General features: G+C 31.2%; 2 protein-coding genes across 2 annotated transcripts; one reads left to right on the forward strand and one right to left on the reverse strand.

Annotated features, from left to right (window-relative positions):
* Positions 1 to 246: 246 nt before the first annotated feature.
* LOC7459981 (protein NRT1/ PTR FAMILY 5.2) lies at positions 247 to 5,178 on the reverse strand. Its single transcript, XM_002314456.4, has 4 exons — positions 4,976 to 5,178; positions 2,775 to 2,992; positions 1,506 to 2,071; positions 247 to 1,368 (listed from the first exon to the last, which is right to left on the reverse strand). Exons 1-4 carry the CDS (start codon positions 5,082 to 5,084, stop codon positions 492 to 494), a joined length of 1,770 nt encoding a protein of 589 aa, XP_002314492.1. The 5' UTR covers positions 5,085 to 5,178; the 3' UTR covers positions 247 to 491.
* A 13,222-nt stretch (positions 5,179 to 18,400) lies between these two features.
* LOC7459980 (cyanate hydratase) lies at positions 18,401 to 21,607 on the forward strand. Its single transcript, XM_002315542.4, has 4 exons — positions 18,401 to 18,756; positions 18,851 to 18,922; positions 19,940 to 20,048; positions 21,360 to 21,607. Exons 1-4 carry the CDS (start codon positions 18,488 to 18,490, stop codon positions 21,396 to 21,398), a joined length of 489 nt encoding a protein of 162 aa, XP_002315578.1. The 5' UTR covers positions 18,401 to 18,487; the 3' UTR covers positions 21,399 to 21,607.
* Positions 21,608 to 21,890: the final 283 nt, after the last annotated feature.

Genomic DNA, 21,890 nt, shown 5'->3' on the forward strand with positions numbered 1-21,890 from the left:
TTATAATTCCTCATTGAAGAATGGCTTCTCATTGTTACCTCAATTTCTGATCCAACTGTGTGTGAGAGAAGTTCATTCACTTCTTAACATCAATTCTGCGAAGTTTCTCTAACTTCACAGAGCTTTCCAAGAAATGCTTATATGTTTCAAGCTTGCAGACAAGTTACATTACAAAATGCAATTCCTTCCCTGGGAGGAGATTTTCTTAATTATGCTGTTGTTTAAGATGAGCACTTGCAAGTCATCAACATTAACTATATCCATTTCTTTTCCATTCAGTAAATAAATAGCAAACATGACAGTTTTATTTCTCCCTCAAAAGGTGAAGAAAATGAAGCATACAGGTATTAAACCACCACTTATCCCAAAAGTAGTTCCCCTCCAAAATAGGCTATTGAGGGAGGGAGCTTCTATACAATGGTCGTCAACTTGTAAGCTGATCTCCGATTTCAGCTTTGATTTCTATGCAGGCTTTTCTTCTGCACGTTTCATTAATGTTCAGAAACTTGGTTAGGTTCCCTCAATCTCATCGCCTTTAATTCTTCAGCCAGTACTTCCATTGAATCAGAAACTTCTGCCTTATAAACATAAAACCTAATCACACCCAAGAAGAAAATGAAGTTCAGGAAGTTTAGTATTGCGAAGAAGGCATAATAATAGTCCAGGTGAGAAGCGTTTAGGTTATTCAAAATCCACCCTCGGTGACCATGCTTCTTGGTGATATGAGAAACTGTGGAAAGAAGGAAACTACTAATGAAGTTTCCAACGCCAAGACTAGTTGTTGAATAAGAAGTGCCAAGGCTTTTCATGCTTTCAGGTGCCTGGTCATAGAAGAACTCGAGTTTGGCCACCTCTAAAAATGCATCAGCCGCTCCCATGAGCACAAATTGAGGAAGCAAAATGAATATCGTCAAAGGGACTTGGCCTCCCTTTTCAACTAAGCCGTGTTGTCTGGCCACACTTAATCTGTGTCTTTCAATTAATGATGCAGTTATCATGATTATGATGTGAAAAACAAGGCCTATTCCCATTCTCTGAAGAAGAGTGATTCCTCTGGGATTCTTTGTCCACCTACGAACAATACGAACAAAGAACCTGTCATATAACACAACACAAACAAGCATTGACAGAGTCACAAATCCAGCTAAACTTGCTGGTGGGACTTCGAAGTTGCCAATTTGTCTATCAAGAGTGGTGCCTTGCTTGACAAAAAGAGTATTTATCTGAGCAATCATTGTGCTTGGGACGAATGTGGAGATCAATATCGGAATCATTCTCAACATCTGTTTAGTCTCCTCTACTTGAGTAACTGAGCAAAGCATCCATGGATCAGTTGAACCTGTCTTCACAGCAGCTTTATTTAGGAACCTGCATTCATGTTGCCCAAGTTCAGACTTATTACTAGGCCAAGCCAGGTATATAAATTAGTATCCTTACATCTAATCTAAGCTAATGCCGGAAGAAAAGAAAAGAAAAAATACACACGCACTGCAACTGTTGCAAACCTTAAGGTTGGTGTAGAATCAATCCTGAACTTTCCGGCCTTTGCATATTCTTCCAAGTCAAGCTCATGGAGTTCTTTAGGGTCATTAGGGACTGAAACCTTCCATTTGCGCAGGGCTGCCACTATGACCTTAGCCATCCTTGTAAATGGGCTTCCTGTTGGCTGCCTGTGCCTATAAAATGGTGTGCCAGCTAAGAATATAGCAACCGATATCACAAGCCCAAGAGTTGGAAGCCCATACCCCAATGCCCAACCCACATTGTCTTGTATGTACACAAGTATAGTGTTAGCAAAGAGCGTTCCAAAGAAGATGCTGAACATCCACCAGTTGAAGAAGGATAGCTTATAAGCCTTCTCCTTAGGATGGAAATCATCAAATTGGTCAGCACCGATTGTCGAGATGTTTGGCTTTGTTCCCCCAGTTCCAATAGCTAGCGTGTAGAGGGCTCCGAAGAACACTGCTAATTGTAATGTGGAGGCCTCTTTACAGTTCTCCACATTGGCATTCTTGCAGATAGGTGGTCTTAGTGCAGGAAGGGAAACTGATAGTGTTAGTAGAGACATCCCCTGCAATCATGTCAGATTCCTTCATTAAAATTCTCACAACTGTATTAAAAATCACTTCAACAGTTGTTCGTGCGTAGACAAATGATGAACGAACGCCAGATCGCTTTCAGCCATTTACTATTCAAATGTTATCCAAAAACTACGTTATCTTAGGAATTGTTCCTATCCTATGTTTGCACTAATTAATTTGCAAAAGTTGACTTAAGGGTGCGTGCTAGAATTTCTTTTTTTCCCCTGACCCGAGACGAGACAAACTCCAAGTTGCAATCTTGAAAACTTCAACACATCGAAGCAACTGGTTTTTCTTACAACGAATTAGACAATATCTTTTCCTAATTCTACCTTATAAAACAGAAACTCTGAAGTCACGCTTTCACATGCCGTCCTCCCACAACTTGGAAATTAATAATTTGGTCACGCAGCTAGATTTCACACGTATTCGTAATCACAACCCTTGATAATTATCCCTTGTTTGACCTAGTGATCAAGAACACAGTACAACTCGCGATAAATGAATTGATAAATTCAGACAGAATAACACGTTCTGAAAAGGATATGAAACAGTGTTGACATAGGATATTTGAATTGAAAGATGTGGTCCAAAGAGCTTCTCATTCTTCGGGCGAGATAAAGCAGGGAGCTGGACCAGAAGCAATGCATGCGTACGATAGAGAAAACTAGAAATGGCAGCATGCATACATACCGAAAGATAGATGACAGATGCAACGACAAAGGTCCAGTAACGGCCAAGATGTGCATCAGCAACATAGGCACCCAAGATAGGAGTCAACCAAATGGTGCCGACCCAATTTGTTACATTATTGGATGATTTCACTGTGCCTTGATGGAGCTTTTTTGTCAAGTACACTACAAGATTGCTTGATATCCCATAGTATGCCATTCGTTCGAAAACCTCATACACTGCAATACAATACAAAAAGAAAGAAAAATGATACGTTATTTTCAAACGTTAACAAGTTGAGAAGAAAAAAATCAGCTGGAGATAATATTTGTTAAGATCTTAGTGTTTGAAATGAACATTGTTTATGCGTTCATAACACTTGAAGAACCTGTTTATTTCTACGTTTTAAAAAAAAATATTGAAATAGTTCCTGTTGGATTTACATGTTTCTTGTATTGAAAAGACGAGAAGTTGCATTTTGTGGGAGAAATTTATTTCTTTTGTTCTGTTAAAGATTCGTGTTCTAATAATTAATATTTTTTTCACGGACAACATTTCCCACTAAATTAATAAAGAGGCACCGAATATTTTAGCAGAGCAAATATTCTTTTCTTGATCATCAATTTCACTGTAAAAATTGTCCTTATTTTCTTGGTTTTATTTTAATACGTAAAGGGAATTGTTCATTTCCTTTACTCATTGAATTTAAATTTGAGGATCAATAATTATGAGAATTTATTTTTAAAAAAGAATATATCAAGTCAATGTGAAATGTGTGTTTTTGATACCATCATCGTCGAACAAAAAGAACAAATGATAAACCAAAATAATTTTGAAGAACTTTGTCTTTTCTGCCATACAGTAAAATTAATATATATAGAAATGGACATGTAGATAATATTCACCTACCGGAAATTAATAGCAACAAATTATACAGTTCGAGGTAGGTGTGATATTTAAAAAAATATATATATATGTTAATTATGAGTAAATAACTTGAATGTATAATTAATTTAATTAAAAAAACTGACTTAATGGTTAAAGAATCTAGGTTTTTTTTTTTAATAATAGAATTCAAACCTCTAACCAGGTAATTTAATAAGAATAAATCCTTATAAATCTCTTACATGTGTGATTTTCATGAATCCTCTTGTTCTAATATAAATAGTCTCTCTTTAATTGAATTAGAAAATACACACACACACACACACGCTCTGGGTCAGTAAACTTCTATTGATTATTGGTTCGACTACAAGGGCTCCTATCAGCGAACTTGTATGAGGAGCTGCTGCCATGGAGAAGCAGGAGCCACCGCCGGGCCGACCAATAAATGATAGGCCAGACAGATGGGCTCATTTCACTAATAAGAGATCGCTGGCCCTACCTAGCGTAGGACACCCCGAAGCTGGTGGCTCTAAGAGCGGCATTCAATTTGTGGACTAAAAATGGTGGTGCAGGTTTAGCTTCGAAATCATCCTATAGTTACTCCTGGCTACTCGATATAAATTCTAGCTCGCACTTGGAACAGGAAGGTTAGAACCGAAGTAGCTGAGGGATATTAATTTCTTGCAAGTTCCACGATATCAAAATATGATGGATATAAAGAAAATATGATGATGACCCTTCTCAGAATATTTATTGACTAGACAGCAAAACTTCCTCGAGATAGCATAGCTGGAATGGAAAAGACAGAAAACCTAGAATTGGAGAGGACAGACAGTAGCCAGAATGTCTTAGACTTAATGAGATTTCCCTTTTATTTAATACCTACTTATTATCTATGATCATTAGGCCCATGTAAATTAATCATGTGATATGTTCATAAAATGAAGCAACAGTGAATTAGAGTGTCCTCCTGAATATTTGACATCAAAGCAAAACAGACCTCCAGGTAGAGCTGGAGAAATGTATAGTCGGAGAATAGCATTGCCGGGACATACTGTCTTTCCATGGCATGCACGATTGTTTGGGCTAAAGTGATTAAAAAGGGAAAAACAGAAGAACAAAGAAGAGTTCAGCCACCTGGCAAACAGCTTCCAAGTTTGAAGGAACGCAGCTCAAAACAGCAAATGTCCTAAAATATTTGCAGACTAGTGGGCTAGTAGGTAACCTACTCAAAGACTCATTAATGAATATCCTAGCTTCTCCTGTAAATTTGGAAAAACTAATACCCTTGAGAGATCATAGAGAGAGGGGAGGAGGAAGTAGAGAAGATAAATTACCAACAACAAAGGAGCAAGCTTTCAATCCACCTCTCTTTGATCTAAGGACAGGCTTTCCCTTGAGATCCACGGTCCCATCTTGTGTGTAATCATCAAGCCCGTGTTCCATAGCCACCAGCTCTTCGGCCTAACAACTTGCGCGCGCCCACTTCTCTTTTCTTCTCGACCTTAATTATGCTCCTCCACTGGCTTCTTGCTACCACTATATATCGAACTGTCAATCCGGCAACAACCCTTTTAAAACCTTAATTTACCATTTTGCCATTATTAATTCCCTTTATCAATAATCTTTAGTTTCTCTATTGGCTTTAGTCGCATGTGGTTTATAGTAAATTAAGACCTCCCCAGTCGAGCCACACCGTGAGTATAAATGCAGCCATTGAGCAATTTGCTATGATAAATCAACATCTTGGAGCGATTTATGTTTAGCAGGAGGTGGTTAAGTGCTTTTCAGGTTGATTCGGTGTGCATTTTCACTCGGGAAAACGCTTCTTGAAATAGCTGGTTTGGCGAGGGACTTCAAGTTGAAGATATTTTCTTAGATGATTTGCCATTGTTAGGACTTGGATTAATGAACGGAAGTCGGCAAAAAAATACCATTTTGGTGCAAAATAAAAATAAATTACATCTACATGTAGAGGGGTTGGTTGAGAGGAGTAGGTGATAGGTGAAAAAAACACTCTCAGACAGGTTGCATTCCTAAAATCACCATATATGTGCACTCTTAATTTAAAAAATAAAGGTTAAAAATACCTTAATAATAATTAAATTTGCTTGAATTCATTCTTCGGAGGAGGTACTAATCGTAGAGTTGATAATTTCCTGGTAAATGGTACTGTTTTTTCACTCCCATCCTTTCTTTTATCTAAGAAAAACATATCCAAATAATTTTTTTGATTTTCCTTCTCTAGAATTACTAGTATTTTAATTATTCTCTCTATTTTTCACTAACCCTTCCATTTATGAAGGAATACATTAAGCATCCTTAAAAATCTAAACTCTTAACAATTACTCTCGATATATTGGAGTCTCAAAGTTGATTGCTCGTACTAAAGAATGTTTTGACCTTCTGTTCTTGCTTCTGTCCCATTGTAGCTGGCATGGATTTGTGCAAGCCCTAGGCTAAAAAAAAAAAGGGAAATGAAATTGCCACTCCATTATTGATAATAACACTCTATTCAATAACAATATCATAATTAACAAGCTTAAAATGCACAATTGAACGACTGCTATTTTAATACTTTGAAGTGGGATTCTCATCACTTTGAAGTGGGATTCTCATCGTGTGTTAACGTTGTTGACGATTCATTCATTTGATTTTTTCAAGCTTTTATTTTTTCTTTATTGATTTTTCAACATATTTTATATATATTTTTGTTTGTCTAAAATAATGTTTAGGAAAAAAAAAGACATGTGATGATCAGCATCTTTAGACTCAGTCAAACATTAAATTCTAATATATATGGGTTTAATGAGTTGTAATACTCAATATATTTGGCTCAACCAAACATCAAGTCTAAACATATATAAATTTAAAGAGTTGTCAAACTCATTACCCTCGAGTTCAGTCAAGTATTAAACGTTCAAGTACAAGTGACTCTCTTACAATCTTATCATGCTATCTATTGGACCACATGATTCTAGATATGAATTAGAGATATTTTTCTCTTTAACATATAAAAGATATTTTAATACTATCAGCAAAAAAGAAGACTTTTAAGTATTCCCCTCCATGAAATGATAAAAATAATGTGTTATAAAGATTTATTGAATTTTAAAAAAAAAAATTCAATTTTTATTACTTATTTAGCATCTAGCTCTTTAAAATATCATTATCTTTTTCTTAAATATTTATAGATCTTTTACTATGTAATTTAATTGTATAATCATGTTAAAAAAGCTGGCTTCGATAATTATATGTTTGACCAGTGCTTTTAAATACTTCCTTTCTTGTAACAACAGTTTATATATATAAGCTTGATAATAAAAATATTTGTTTCTTTTTGTCCACATTTCCCACAATTCTCAGTTAGGTCCTTTCTAATAAAATATTTAGAGCCAAATTGATAAAATTCACAAGTATAAGACCCAATTAAAAATGAATATATAAGTTAGGGATTAAATTGAGGATTTCTGGTTCCTTAATTACAAGTTTATCGTGTAGTCTATGTGCATGTTGCCAAAGTACTAGTTAAAACTGGACCATAGCTCTCAAGCCTCTAACTCTAGTTTCTTCGGTTATCTAGAAACCCTTCAACATTGCCCTAGTTCTCTCAAGAGAGGACAAGAAATAAAATGATTAACCAATTAATGAGCTGGCTAGGCATTAAATTTTTGCCGGCATTTGACGAGTGATGCCGGGCGTCCATGGGCATGTCTACGTCTATATGTAAATACGGCCGTGCTAGTTATGATCTAGGAGTGCGTTTATCATTAGCGTTTGTACGGTTTGATATATATATATATATATATATATATATATATATATATATATATATATATATATATATTTATTTGATATAAAAATATTAAAAAAAATATTTCGATGTATATTTTTAAATAAAAATATTTTAATTCACACATCAACAGACGAGCTCTTAAACATGATGCCTCTTGCAGCTAGAACAGTTCAGGTTAAAATATATATATATATATATATATATATATATATATATTAAAGATTATTAGTTTGAGTGATATAAATTTTAGGTTTACTGAAAAGTTATAAGATTGTTAATTTTAGAATTTATAAATTAATTGAGTTACATATAAACTATATAAGCTATTCGTACACCTAAATTAATTAAAAAAAAAGAGCTGGATTTTAGTTCTTTCTAACATGTTGCCAGCCCTGGTGTTCCTGGAAAATAAAGATTCTCTTGCACTGATCGATGCTGCTAATGTAGATAGATTGCTGAAATTCATTCAGAAAAAAAATCAAGAAATATAAACTCTTTCAAGGATATTCAACTACTAAACGAGGTTTAGCAGACGCAGAAAGAGAGAGACTGAAAGAACACTTAAGTCTAGCAAACAAAAACACAGGGGGGGGGGGGGGGCAATGCAGAAGAAAGGAGAAGGAGTGTGTGTCACCGGAGGAAGTGGTTGCGTCGGGTCTTAGCTTGTCCGTCTCCTTCTCGACCGTGTTCACGCCGCCGTAAGAAATCTTTGTACGTTCAAAAACGAGTTGTAGTCCAATGTTGTTTGTAGCTGTCGTCCTGTTGTGTTTTGCTAATTTTCGTAGCTTGGGTGTCTGATGTTGGAGTTCCACGCCATAAATCTTGTACTGGTTTATTTGCTTGAAAGTATGTTTTTTGTTTTAAAAATAAATAAATTTTATAAAAAGTAAATAATTTTTTAATATTGATATTCCCATAAAAAATAAATTATAAAATATTTTCTAATATATGATTATATTAAAAAAATAAATAGAAAAATAATTTATTAATAATTTATTTTTTAAAATTTTATTAAAAGAATAGAAAATAAAATCTAACGTGTAAAGAAGTTGAAGAACAATAAAATTAAAAAAAATATTTACTTCTTATAAAGTTTTGAGTCATTCTTGTTTTAAATCTAAAATTTTTTATAAAAATAATAATTTTTATTAATCTGAAATTTTATTTACTTTATAATTTTAAAAAATTCTCTATATAAAAATTATAACCAAAATTTTGTTTCATTTAAAAAAATATAAAAAAATACAATAATTTTAATCAATAAATTCTAACTAAACTTAACATATTTTTATATTGAATTTGATTTTTAATTATTTTACGAGCAAAATCTATATCATTTCCTAAAAAAAAAATTCAAGCGATGTTCTTCCCCTAAATTTTTAGTTTACTATACTAACTAAAAAAAAGAAAACCCATAGATTTTAGGCTTTCTTCTTAACCACTCAAACACGTTTTCACTCGTAGAACTTTTATGCATAGTTTATTTTCAACCAAAACCCTTTTTTTTCATATAAAAAGATTTAAAAAGATATAAAAAGTTTATTCGGTTGTTCATTTATGACAAATTTCAATGTTCTGATCTCCGTATCATTACTTGGAAAATGCTGTGAGTTGACAAGACATGTGAATAAGAGTAAGAAAATAAAATAAAACTTGTTTGTTTGATGGATTATGATTTAACGGACAATTTGTTGTTTAACTGTATTTTTTAATTTTAAATTAATATTTTTTTAGTATTTTTTTGTTTTTTTGTTAAAATTTTAAAAAATAATATATTTTTAAATAAAAAACTTTAAAAATCAATTAAATCTAAAACTTATATTTTGCAACATGAAAATGTATATATATATATATATATTGTAGTAGGATTCGATTTATCACCATTGTTTTTTATTATTATTATTATTAAAGATTTAAAGTAGGTATTCGGGTCAGGTTGCGTATATCTCGACTAATCCAATAGGTCATGAAATTAATAATTATATAAGTCTTCAATAATCTTAAAATTTATAAAATTTAAATTAGTAATTTTTAAAAAATAAATATAAAATCTAATCGATTAAATTACTGGTAAGTGATATGGATATAGCGAACTCTTGTCTTTCTGGCGGGGTACAAGTGGTAAAATATAACTGGGGCAATTCTCTCCCAACTCTTTAGGCAGAGGGGTTATTTTTTTAAAATATTTAAAAATTATTAAAATAATATTTTTTATTTTTAAAATTTATTTTTATATTAGTATATCAAAACAATTTAAAAATATAAAAAAATTAATTTTATAAAAAATATTTTTAAAATATAAAAACAAATATACTCTTATAGCTTTCCTAAGCATGTGCAACTTTTTCTTTCTCGCTATACATGAACAGCAGAAAAAGAAGGAAAATTGACAATAAACTAAAATTGCTCAGTGTTTCATTGTGCAAGTCCACAGTGAAACGCTGAGCAGTCTTTTTTATTCTTTTTTATTTTTTTTTATTTTTTTCTGTTTTTATTTTTTTCCCATTTTTTTTTGTTTTTATTTTTTATTTTTTTTATTTTTTTTCGTTTTCTATACCTTTATGGGTTTTTTTTTTTGGTTTTTTCTTTGTGTATTTTTCTTTTAATGATTTTTTTTTGTTTAATTTAGTTTGTTAATGTTAATTTTTTTTATTTAGTTATCAAATTTTCATAACACGGATCTCAGGTTTGACGGGTTAACCTGGTTTGACGAGTTAACCCGAATTTTTTTTCTTTTCTTTTTAATTAATAACATATACTAAAACTGTTCAGTGTTTCACTGTGCAGTCCACAGTGACACGCTAAGCTGTTTTTTTTTAATTTTTTTTTTCTGTTTTATTTATTTTATTTTATTGCTTTTTATGCCTTTATGGGTTTTTTTTTTTTTTGCTTTTTTTTGTGTTTTTTTTCTTTTAATGAATTTTTTTGTTTAATTTAGTTTGTTAATGTTAATTTTTTTTCTTTAGTTATCAGACTTTCATGACACGGATCCCGGGTTTGACGGGTTAACCTGGTTTGACGAGTTAACCTGGAATTTTTTTTTTGCTTTTTTTAAAGTTTGACGAGTTAACCCGGAATTTGTTTTTTGCTTTTTTTTCTTTTTAATTATTTTTTTTCGTTTAGTTTAGTTTTTTAATGTTAAATTTCTTTCTATTTAATTATCAGACTTTCATGACACGTATTCTGGGTTTGGCGGGTTAACCCGTCAATTTTGTTTTCTATTTAGTTATCAAACATTCATGACGCGAATCTCATGTTTGACGGGTTAACCTGGTTTGAAGGGTTAACCCAGTTAATTCAGATTTTTTTCCTTTTCTTCATTAGTTTTTTTTTTCCTGTTGGTTTTTTTTCTTTGTTTTTTTAATTAATATATTTAATTATCACATTGTTATGACACGACCTTGCAGCCAGACCCACATTCAAGACTCTTGGGTCCGGTGTTGTAGCCAGACTCACTTAAACTTGAGTCATGTAAGTTTAATATTATTATTAATATTATAAATATTACTCTTGGGTCAAGCGTTGCAGCTAAACCAAAGGCTCTTGGGCATATCTTTGCAGAAAGACCCAATACTTTTAGATATTAGCCTTTTTTGACATTTTTTATGCAAGAAAAAAAATTTAACCCGTGGCGTGTGCCTTTGTTTTTTTTTTTCTCTTTTTCTTTTTAAGCATTTTACTGTGGATTGCACAATACAGTTCACAATGAAAAAGCTGATGCCTTTAGTTTTTTTTTTGTCTTTTTTTTTTAATTTAGTTTCTTAATATTAAATTTTTTCTATTTAATTATCAGACTTTGATGACATGGATCCCAGGTTTGATGGGTTAACCCAGTTTATTCAGATTTTTTTCTTTTTCTTCATTAGTTTTTTTCTTCCTGTAGGTTTTTTTTCTCTTTTCTTTTTCCTTTTTAATTAATCTTTTTTTTTAATTTATTTCATTAATAATAAATCATTTTTCTATTTAGTTATCACATTTTCATGACATGAATTCCAGGTTTGACGGGTTAACCTGATTTGGCGGGTTAACCATGTTGATTCAGATTTTTTTTCTTTTTCCTCATTAGTTTTGTTCTTTCAATTTCATCTTTTAATATTGTATGCAGTCCACAATAAAAAGGTTAAAGCCTTTAGTTTTTTTTTTAATGCCTTTCACTGTGGACTGCACAGTGTAGTCCACGGTAAAAAGGCTGATGCTTTTTTTTTCTTTTTAATTAATTTTTTTATTTAGTTTGTTGATATTAAATTTTTTTCTATTTAGTTATCAGACTTTCATGACACGGATCTCAGGTTTGACGGGTTAACCCAATTAATTTAGATTTTCTTTTTCTTTTTCTTCATTAGTTTTTTTCTTCTTATAAGTTTTTTTTTATTGTTTCTTTTTATTTAATATTTTTTTATTTAATTTAGTTCATCAATATTAAATTTTTTTCTATTTAGTTATTGACTGATGCCTTTAGTTTTTCTTTTTTTTTTCTTTTTGTTTTTTTGCTGTTTTTATGCCTTTAACTGTGGACTGCACACTAGAGTCCACAGTGAAAAGACTGATACATTTTTGTTTGTTTTTTTCCTTTTTAATCAATTTTTTCGTTTAATTTAGTTTGTTAATGTTCAATTTTTTTTTCTATTTAGTTATCAAATTTTCATGACACGGATCCCGGGTTTGACGGGTTAGCCCAGTTAATTTTGTGGTAATCCGTCAATTTTTTTTTTCTATTTAGTTATCAAACTTTCACGACATGAATCTAGGGTTTGACGGGTTAACCTGGTTAATTCAATTTTTTTTTTCTTCATTAATTTTTTTCTTCCTCTTGGTTTTTTTTTCTTTTTAATTAATTTATTTAATTATCACACTTTTATGACACGACCTTGCAGCCAGACCCACATCCAAGACTATTGGGTCTGGTATTGTAGTCAGACCCACTTAAACTTGGGTCATGCAAGTTTAATATTATTATTAATATTATAAATATTACTCTTGGGTCAGACGTTGCAGTCACACCCAAGACTCTTGGATATAGCTTTACAAAAAGATCTAATACTTTTAAATCTTAACTTTTTTTGATATTTTTTATGCAAAAACCATTGACCCGCGGTATCGCGCGGGTCATGTAACTAGTCTCTTGCTAAGATTAATCCTTGAAACTTCATCTATGTTTCATTTTTTTTTCTTATTATTTTCCTCCAAGTTTCGTACCTTTTTTAATTGGACTTTAAAACTTGTGGATAGATTTTTAAAAACTTCATCAATATTTCAAATTTTCTTCATGACTTTTCTTCCCTTTTCTCCAAGTTTCGAACTTCTTTTTATTGTTATTTTAACCTACGAAAAATCCTAAAAAGCTTCATTATTGTTTTATTTTTTTGTTTATTTCTTATATACCCAAATGGCACATGTAGCATAAGATAATTAGTTAATCTTAGTGCATAATCAAAATTTAATTTTAAAAAAAAAAGAGAACATATGAAAGTTCTTAATTTTTTAAAAACTAAAAAAAATATTAAATTGAAAACTTGACGAATGTATTTTTTAAAATTATTTGATAGCCATAGGCACTGATAAATATTCAAAATAATCATTAGAAATAATAAAAAATTAAATTGGAAAATTGATATATAAATACAAATAAAAAAATATTATTTCGGGTTGCATCGTGCCATTTAGTGTATTTTTATTTAATTAAATGTTAATATTTTAAAATAATAAATAAATATAAAACTCAATTAAAACAAAATAATTTGTTGGCATAGCTTCTCTTGTCTTGTTAATTTGTTCTTATCAATATTTCAATTTTCCTTCTTTTTCTCCAAGTTTGAACTTCTTTTTATTGTTATTATAACCTGCAAAAAATCCTATAAAGCTTCATCGAATTTTTATTTTTTTGTTTATTTCTTATATACACAAATGGCATATGCATCATAACATAATTAGTTAATCATAGTCTATGGGCTAGATAAAAAATTAATTCCAACAAAAAAAAAGTGAATTTATTTTAAAAAAAACTAAAAATAAATCATGAAAACTCGACATGTGCATTTATTAAAATTAATTAATAATTACATGTATCCATAAATGCTCAGAAAAATTATTAATAATAACTAAAAATAAACTAAAAAATTAAAAGATAGATATAAGTAAAAAAATATGATCTCAGGCATCATGCCATTTAATATTTTTAATTGATAACATGTCAGTATTTTTTCCAAACAAATAAATATAAAACTCAATCAAAACAAAATAATTTGTTAATATATCTCTTGTTCTTGTTAATTTGTCTTGCCTTACAACGTAACCCCTTGCACTGTCCTTTGGATACTTGTTTTTTTTTAAAAAAAATAAAAAACAATTTAATTGAATTTAAATTAAAATGAGGGAGGAAAGAAATTAAAGGTTAGAATGTTTAATATAAAATGATAAAAAAATTAAAAATCAAATCAAATTAACTCTTATACAGACTTTTTTTTTTTTTTGGATTCGAGGAAACCCCACTCCTCCGAAAACGCACTTTGTGGGCCCACGTGAGTGAGTAAAACCCCGGCTGTCCCAGGTTCTTACAAGAGGTGTACACCCTGACTCGAACTTGAGACCTGCTGTGCAGATCTCAAGCCTTTTGCCATCACGCTACGCCACTTGGGGACAAAACGAATTTTGTGGATCCAGGTGAGCGAGTAAAATCCTGGCTGTCCCAAAATCTTACAAGAGATGCATGCCCTGACTCGAACTCGAGACCTGCTATGCAGATCTCAAGTCATTTACTATCACGCTATGTCACTTGAAGACTAGTCCTATACAGACTATACAGACGTTCATACGTCAGTACTATATATTCACTGGGAATTGCAATAGTTTTTTTACAGTGATTTTGTCACAGCATTGTAATAATTGATATAATTATTTTAATTCATATTAGTATTAAAGTAAAATGGTAACAAATCTCACACACATGAGAGATGCTTATTGGCCCAAGTATCTACAGTTTGTATATAAAAATATCAATGATACAAATTATTTTCTTATTAGCTCAAAACACACACCTATTCATCAATTTATCAATTGATATTGACTGGGATGGATTAAAAGAATATTATGATAGGAAAAAAAACAAAAAAAAAAGTCATTTTAGAACACGTGCATATAATATATTTCACGCTCTCTATCCATATTTAATTTAACGAAATATTATAAATTATATTATATGGTTTTACAATTTTATTAGTAAAGGGTTTAATCGAAAAATAATAATGATGTAAATGATATATAATTCAACTATTATCTTGTCATACTTCTTAAATAATTTAAAGGGTACTTTTGATATGGATTATATAGCATGAAATTAAGCAATTTGATTGTCTTTTTTATATTCTTACTTATTGACAAAAAATAAAAGTCAATATACTTCTTAGATTAAAGTTTATAATATAAAATCTCAATTGGTTTAAATCAAAATAATAAAAAACAAATATATTGTAAGAAAATTCTTCATCTAGATTTTTCTGTTTAAAAACTTTATCTTTCTAGATTTTATAAAAATAACTCATCGGGTTTTGACAGAATAAAGATGAATCTACCGGAAAAGCCGAAACACTTGAAGCTTTGACACCCAGTCCAGTACATGCAGAAAGGGGGTCGGCTAAGTTCGGGATGAACGGCTAGGTCAGGTTTAGTAAGAGTGGAAATCAAACGACGACGAAGTCCAGAGATGACCACAGGTCCTGTAATGTTCGAACACAGACAGCGTTGAATCGACATGGCATCAGAAAGAAGAAGCTTCCACCGACTAGCTTGCGAGCAAAAAGGCTAAACAGTGCGCATTCTTGTTTAATTTCGGATGTAAGAATATTTTAATCCTGGACCATGACAGCTGGATCGACGCAAGTAGAAATATAAGTTTGACAGCTTCTCTTGACAGATATGGGCGTTGAGGAAGAAAAGGAGAGAAAGAAGACGATGGGAAGCAAACAAAATTCCTAGATTGAAATTGATCGCTCGACGTGAACTTATTAAGGGTGTAAAATGAAAAACGGAATCCATCAGCCTGAGGTTGTGCTGACGTGGTACTTCCACTTGTTCTTGATGGATATTCAAGGGCCATTAATATATATAAATAAGATAGATCAGTTTATGAATAAACTAGGAGATTTCAAATATTTGGAGTGTGTTTGGTATTGCGGTAGCTGTTGTGGTTGTGGTTTGAAAAAAATTATTTTATAAAAAGTACTTTTAGTTAAGGTTGGTTTGAAAAAATAGGTGTTTGGTTAAAACTGTGGTTGAAATTGAGGTTGAAGAAAAAATAGTTTAATGTGTTTGGTTAAAAATACTTTTAAAATTGAGATTATAAAATAATTTAAAAAAATATATAGTATGATGCATAAGAGTGTTATTTTGCTGTAATCAACCGGCAAGAAAGCCTTTCGAATTAGGTCTATAAAATTTATAATTTTTGCTGTTTTAATTATTTTTTTAGTTAAGTTTTGGATTTCAATTACTTTTTATACTTAATTTTGATTTTTTTTTGTTAGGTTTGGTAATAACAAGAGTGTTTGTTTTTGTGTTTAAAAAATACTTTTGAAAATTTAAAAAACTTGTTTTTTGCTTTAAAATAAAATTTTGTATGATTTTGGATTTTTTTTATGTGTTGATGTTAAAAATAAATTTTAAATAACTAAAATAATATTATTTTAATTTATTTTAAAGCAAAAATCATTTTGAAAATCAATCACAATCTTTTTCATTATATTATTGAATTATAGAATTTTAAGAAAATATTATATTATAGTTTTCTCTACCTATTTCTCTATTGTTCAGTAATGTAATATTAGGGTTGCAAAATCTAATTTTTATCTATGCTACACCAACGTTAATATTATGCAACTGGATTAAATTTGTAATTATGTAAGCAAAATAAGATAATTTCAAATTACTTTTTCTGTGGGTTTTGTAATGAGAAATTTATGGAGGAAGAATCTTTATATTTTATTATTAAAAAAATCAAATTTTGAAAAAAAAACAATTCTAGTTTTAGAGGTTGTTTGAGAATATAATTACGGTTGTTTTTTAAAGTATTTTTCAATCAGGAATATATTAAAATAATATTTTTTATTTTAAAAAAAGTATTTTTAACATCAGCGCATCAAAATTATCTGAAAATACTAAAAAAATATTAATTTGATGAAAAAAAAAATTAAAATTTTTTTATTGTTTTTTTAAAATACAAAAACAACTAATATTGAACACTCTTGATTTATTGTATGTAAGTCATATGATACTTATATTATATATTAAAGAAAACTTTGACTAAACTAGTCAAGAGTAATATAGACACACTTTAACAATATTGTGAAACTAGAAAGAAGAGAAGAGGGGTAAACAATCACGAATTACCCTCAAATAGCTTCATAGCCTTGTATGCGTGCATAATGTTGCTGGTCTTAAATTCCATTTTCTATAGTTCGATAGGTAAAGGCATTTTAAAATTAATTATACATTAATCATGTTTTTTTTACTCGCTATTAAATTAAAAATAATAAAATAATTTTTCTTATAAGCTGATCCTACAGGAAGTTAAGAAAAAAAATCAAACTTTCTTAACCACAAGACCACGGCCGGAACCAGGGGAGGCTAGGAGGGGTCCGGAATCTGCAAAACATTTTAATTTTTTTTATTTAGAATTTAAATATAATAAGTAATGGGATTTTTAATAATAAATTATTATTTCATTAGTTATGTTTGATTTTAAAACTATCTATCCATGTAAGTGAAAAACAAGAAGACAAATATCATTTTCAACTTAATTACCTTTCTTTACCGTTTCTTTCTCTTATTTCTCTGAAACCCTAACCGAAAAATATAATAATACAAAGCAATGTCTAAAGAATAAAGCAAAGCTGCTAATTAATTCATTATTTATCAAAACAAATAATTAGTGACCTAAATTTAAAATCTTTTTTTTTTATGTTTGTTAAGAATTTGATGAGGTGTATATATATATAATTCTGCAATTTGTTTTTCAGATCTACTAATTTTATCAATTTTTATTTCTTGTTATAGTGAATGTTGTTTTTTCTAATTAATTGGATATATTTTATGGGTTTGTTTTGATTATACTTGGATTTTTTTATGTTTTATTTTTAGCAAAACCATCAAAATTATCAATTTTTTCTCACGCGTGCCTTATTATCACCAGGTCCAATATAAATTAAAAAAAAATTATATCTTTTTATATTAGTTTTGGCCCCTCTATCAAATAATTCCAGCTCCGCCCAACATCTTGAAGTTAATATTATTTTTCATAGTAAAAAGAAATATTCATTTTAACCTGTAAAAATAGAAAACCTATATACAAATTAATTGAAAATGTTACTTTTTATTACTTATTTGTATGAAAAAGTTACTTGTTATTAATTAAAAATAAATACTATATTTTCCAACGAGGAACCAAGGCCCTCATGATTAGTGAGGAGTGACGTGGCTCACTCAAATTCTAAATAAGGCCCAAAAAGGACACAGCTCGCCCATCTTAGCTGGGTCTGTATGGGTGCCATATCCTACCCTACCCTACCATATTATTATTATAAAAAAAAAACTAAATCACGTGAAAAAACATAATGTGGACCAAACACAATGTTTCCTCTCACCTTTCACATAGATTTACTATGTGATTTTGTTTTTCATTTTGATCACCGAAGTTTGGTTTTGAATGATTTCATTCTTTTATGGCCAAATTAAAGGTTAATTGCTCTAGATTTGCTGAGGAAGAGCAAGATTGAAAGAAAGAGGACTAAAATAACAATGGAAAATAAAATAGGTGGCAATTTTGAAATTGGGTAAAAAAGTTCACTTTTATCTTAATTTTCAAATGATAAAATCTCAGTCCTTCATCATCACAAAACTCCAATGTTGGTACCAAACTTCATTTGTCTTATGTTTTAGTCCCTAGTCAGGACCTAAAGAGTAAAGACCACAACTTTTCACTCCACTGCCCCACTTGCTCATCTCATTGAGACGAGACAAAAAGAGAAGGAAAAAACTAGTCTGATCACTGCTTCATCTTCAAATGGAAGATAACAAAACGACAATAATCAACCGCCTGGAGGCCGTGAAGCGCAATTCCGGCAAGAGCTGCAGTCAGATAGCAGAGCAAACTGGGCTGACAAATGTGTATGTGGCCCAGTTACTAAGACGTCAGGCTCAACTTAACCCTGATACTGCCCCAAGCCTACGGGCAGCCTTACCTGAGCTGCCCGAGGACCTGCTTCAGGAAATGATGAGACCTCCCATGAGGTCCTATGACCCGAACTTGATTCAAGAACCTTGTGTTTACAGGTGGGTTTTCGCTCTGTTTCTCAAAGATTTCAACTTTGTCATATTTTGGTTAAGGTATGAGAATTAGTGAGATGTTGAAATGTTTTGTATGTAGGTTGAATGAGGCAGTGATGCATTTTGGTGAGAGTATAAAGGAAATCATCAATGAAGAGTTTGGTGATGGCATGTAAGTTTATTACTACTCCTGTTTGTTTAAATTACCTATGAGGTAGCTATTTCTTTCAAGTTTTGTTTTTGTGTTGCTGTGATGAATCGAATTTACAGAATCAGATTTACCGTAATTTTGTCATTATTTTATCAACTTGAAACTCAACATCTATTAATTCAATCTGGGCAAGTATACATTGGTGTTTTGCATTGGGACTCACTTGGCCTCCAAGTCCTGTATATTTGCTTTGAGACTGGATCCCATTACCTTTTATAACTATAATGAAATGCGTTCCGTAACCGAACACCATTTAAGTGCAAAACTTGTACTTCTCTTGTCTTGTCTGTGCTTCTACAGATTTTGCAGCTCAGAAGTTAGTCTAAAATGTTGTTGCTTATACTAGCATTTTATTTTCTGTAGTTGAAATGGACACTCAATTGTAAATTTTTCGTCAGCTATTACGAGGAAGCAGTGAGCATTTAATTGGTGAAGTTTCGTTATCAAGAGTGATTCAGGATGATGTTTTTCTTGTTTGAGTACTTGAGTTGAAGTTTCATTATGGAGAGTGATTCAGGATGATGTTTTGCTAGTTTCAGTACTTGAGTTGTTGGATTTCTTAAATTGAAAACGCAATAAAACAAGGCATGTAGTTGAGCGCTTAACGAGTGGAGGTCTTTTATCTTTTTTCTACTCTAGATGACAAAAGTTCAACAATCAGAGTTTGTGTTTCCTTTATTTTCGTATGAACAGTCAAATCAAGCATGCAGTAGATCCATTGCTCTTGTCTTTTCTTAAAATGTTGTCTACTATACTGTTGTGATGTGTCCAAGATGTTGGTGCATCCTAATTGCTATCGTTCCTTGGCCCAACTTTGGGAAAACTACTGTGTGTGTAGTCCATAAAAGAAAAAATGGAAAGAGGTTGGCTTGAAATTCACAATTTGCTCTTAAGGTTAGATAAATGAAGTTCATGTTATTTGATTATCGAGTATCAACTTAATTCGTTTACTCATTTGCTGTCTACTCTTTTGGTCAGCATGTCAGCTATAGACTTCTACTGCTCTGTTGACAAAGTGAAAGGTGTAGATGGAAAGGATCGTGTAGTTGTGACATTTGATGGGAAGTATCTGCCTTATACTGAGCAGGTTTGTGGCCTTCTACTTCTATGACTGCTTCCTTCTTCTTTTTTTCCCTATTTGGGGCGATATTGCTTATGAATAATAAACAATTCTGGACAGGTCCTAATTTTACCATGATCCATATTTGTTCTAGAGTCATGAATACTTAAGGAATTTTCTTTTTACCATATTTGTGGAGAGACATTCATATGATATCATATTTTTTATAATTTGATATAGTTTGAGCTACTTATCTGATGTCGAGTTTAATTTTAGTTATTCTGGTGGACTACCTGGATATTGCTATTTAGGACTGCTTTTAATAATTCTGGTGTCCTGCGAAAACATTTTGTGTGACCTTGGGTTTGGTGTATGCAAATTATGGTAGATTAGCAACTATTGTGGAAGAAATTGGGATGTCATCACTGCCATGAATAGTAGCTGGGTACTGTAGCAAGAAGAACATTGACGGAGAGTAAGAACAAGAAGCACTCAGAGAAACTGAGAACAGACGAAACACTCGTAGGCTGCAGCAGTCAAACCAACCAAAATACTAATAATTCCATATTTCAGGTCTGAATATGTGCTTCTTTAAGGCACCAAAAGCTTAGCGGTTCTAAGTCAAGCAGGAAATAGAAGCGACGAAGGAAAAAGGAAATCATGAGACATAACTAACAGAAAGCTCCTACATACTGCTATAATTTCCTACATAAATTATAAACAAATATTCTGAATAGTATTAAAATTTCTGAATTAGAAAAATTCCCAAATAGAATAGATTTAGAAGAAAAACTAAAATTTACTTACCAAGATTCAAATTAAAATCATTCATTTCTCTTTCTTCTCATTTGCATCACATAGTTATCTTTTTCTGACCCTTTCTCTCGCTCTCTGATTCAGAGGTTTAATTTCTATTTGATTTGGTTAGATTTTTTTTTAAAGTAATGAGCATTGGCATAAATAACCAAGTAAAATGAAATTTTTTAAGTTCTTAAAGTATAAACAACGCCCGAGGTGCTATTGAAATTTTCAATATTGTCATGCAATGAGAATAATATCATACCATCACCAATACAAAGAGAATGGATCGAGTACAAAAGAAAACAGCAGGAAAAGAAATTGTGCTTTACTTAAGTAGTTAAGATTTTGAACTGATACATGATTGCGCAGTACATCTCAAATGCTTTCTGTTATTCTGCCGCTGTAGGATCATGTTGTTCTGTAAACAGAATTGCGGGCATTTAAAGCTATGAACTTTACATACAATGTATTCTGTAGCACTCCTCATTGAAAGTTAATCCAATCACAGCTTTGAATTTCTTGTATTTATGCTTACAGAAGTCAGAGCATATGGTTTCAAGACCAAGGCCTCATTGAAGTTGCTGAATCAGGATGTGGACACGGAAACCGCACTTAATAAAGACTTTGGACTTCCTGGGGGCTTTGTTAAATTACTTGGATATGGATTTTATAGATATTCAATAAGGTCAAGATCGAGAACTGTATTATTACTTGAATCCTTAATGTTTCCTGTTCTAATGTATGTTGTGCGTTTGAATGATAAAAGGTTGCCAAACATTCTATTAGTTTCGCATGTCTAGCCCCCTTTCAGTGTACTGGAAATTGTTTTTGCAGCAGTGATTCAAGTTTTTTGCCAAATGTAGAAAAGACATGGATCAAAATCCAGAATCCACCATATTTTAGTCACACCATGGAACCAAATGCAGGAAACACAAATGATCTTAGCATGAACTGAATAGAGGCATATAAAGGCATGTCTAGTTCATTCATTTGAAAGGAAATTGTTGTGGGGCAAATATATGTGCCTCCGTTGAAATGATCCTTCTCAGGTGGATGGCTGGATGCCCT

The sequence above is a fragment of the Populus trichocarpa genome, chromosome 10 (assembly GCF_000002775.5).
Source record: "Populus trichocarpa isolate Nisqually-1 chromosome 10, P.trichocarpa_v4.1, whole genome shotgun sequence".
In the NCBI taxonomy this organism is placed as follows: domain Eukaryota; kingdom Viridiplantae; phylum Streptophyta; class Magnoliopsida; order Malpighiales; family Salicaceae; genus Populus; species Populus trichocarpa.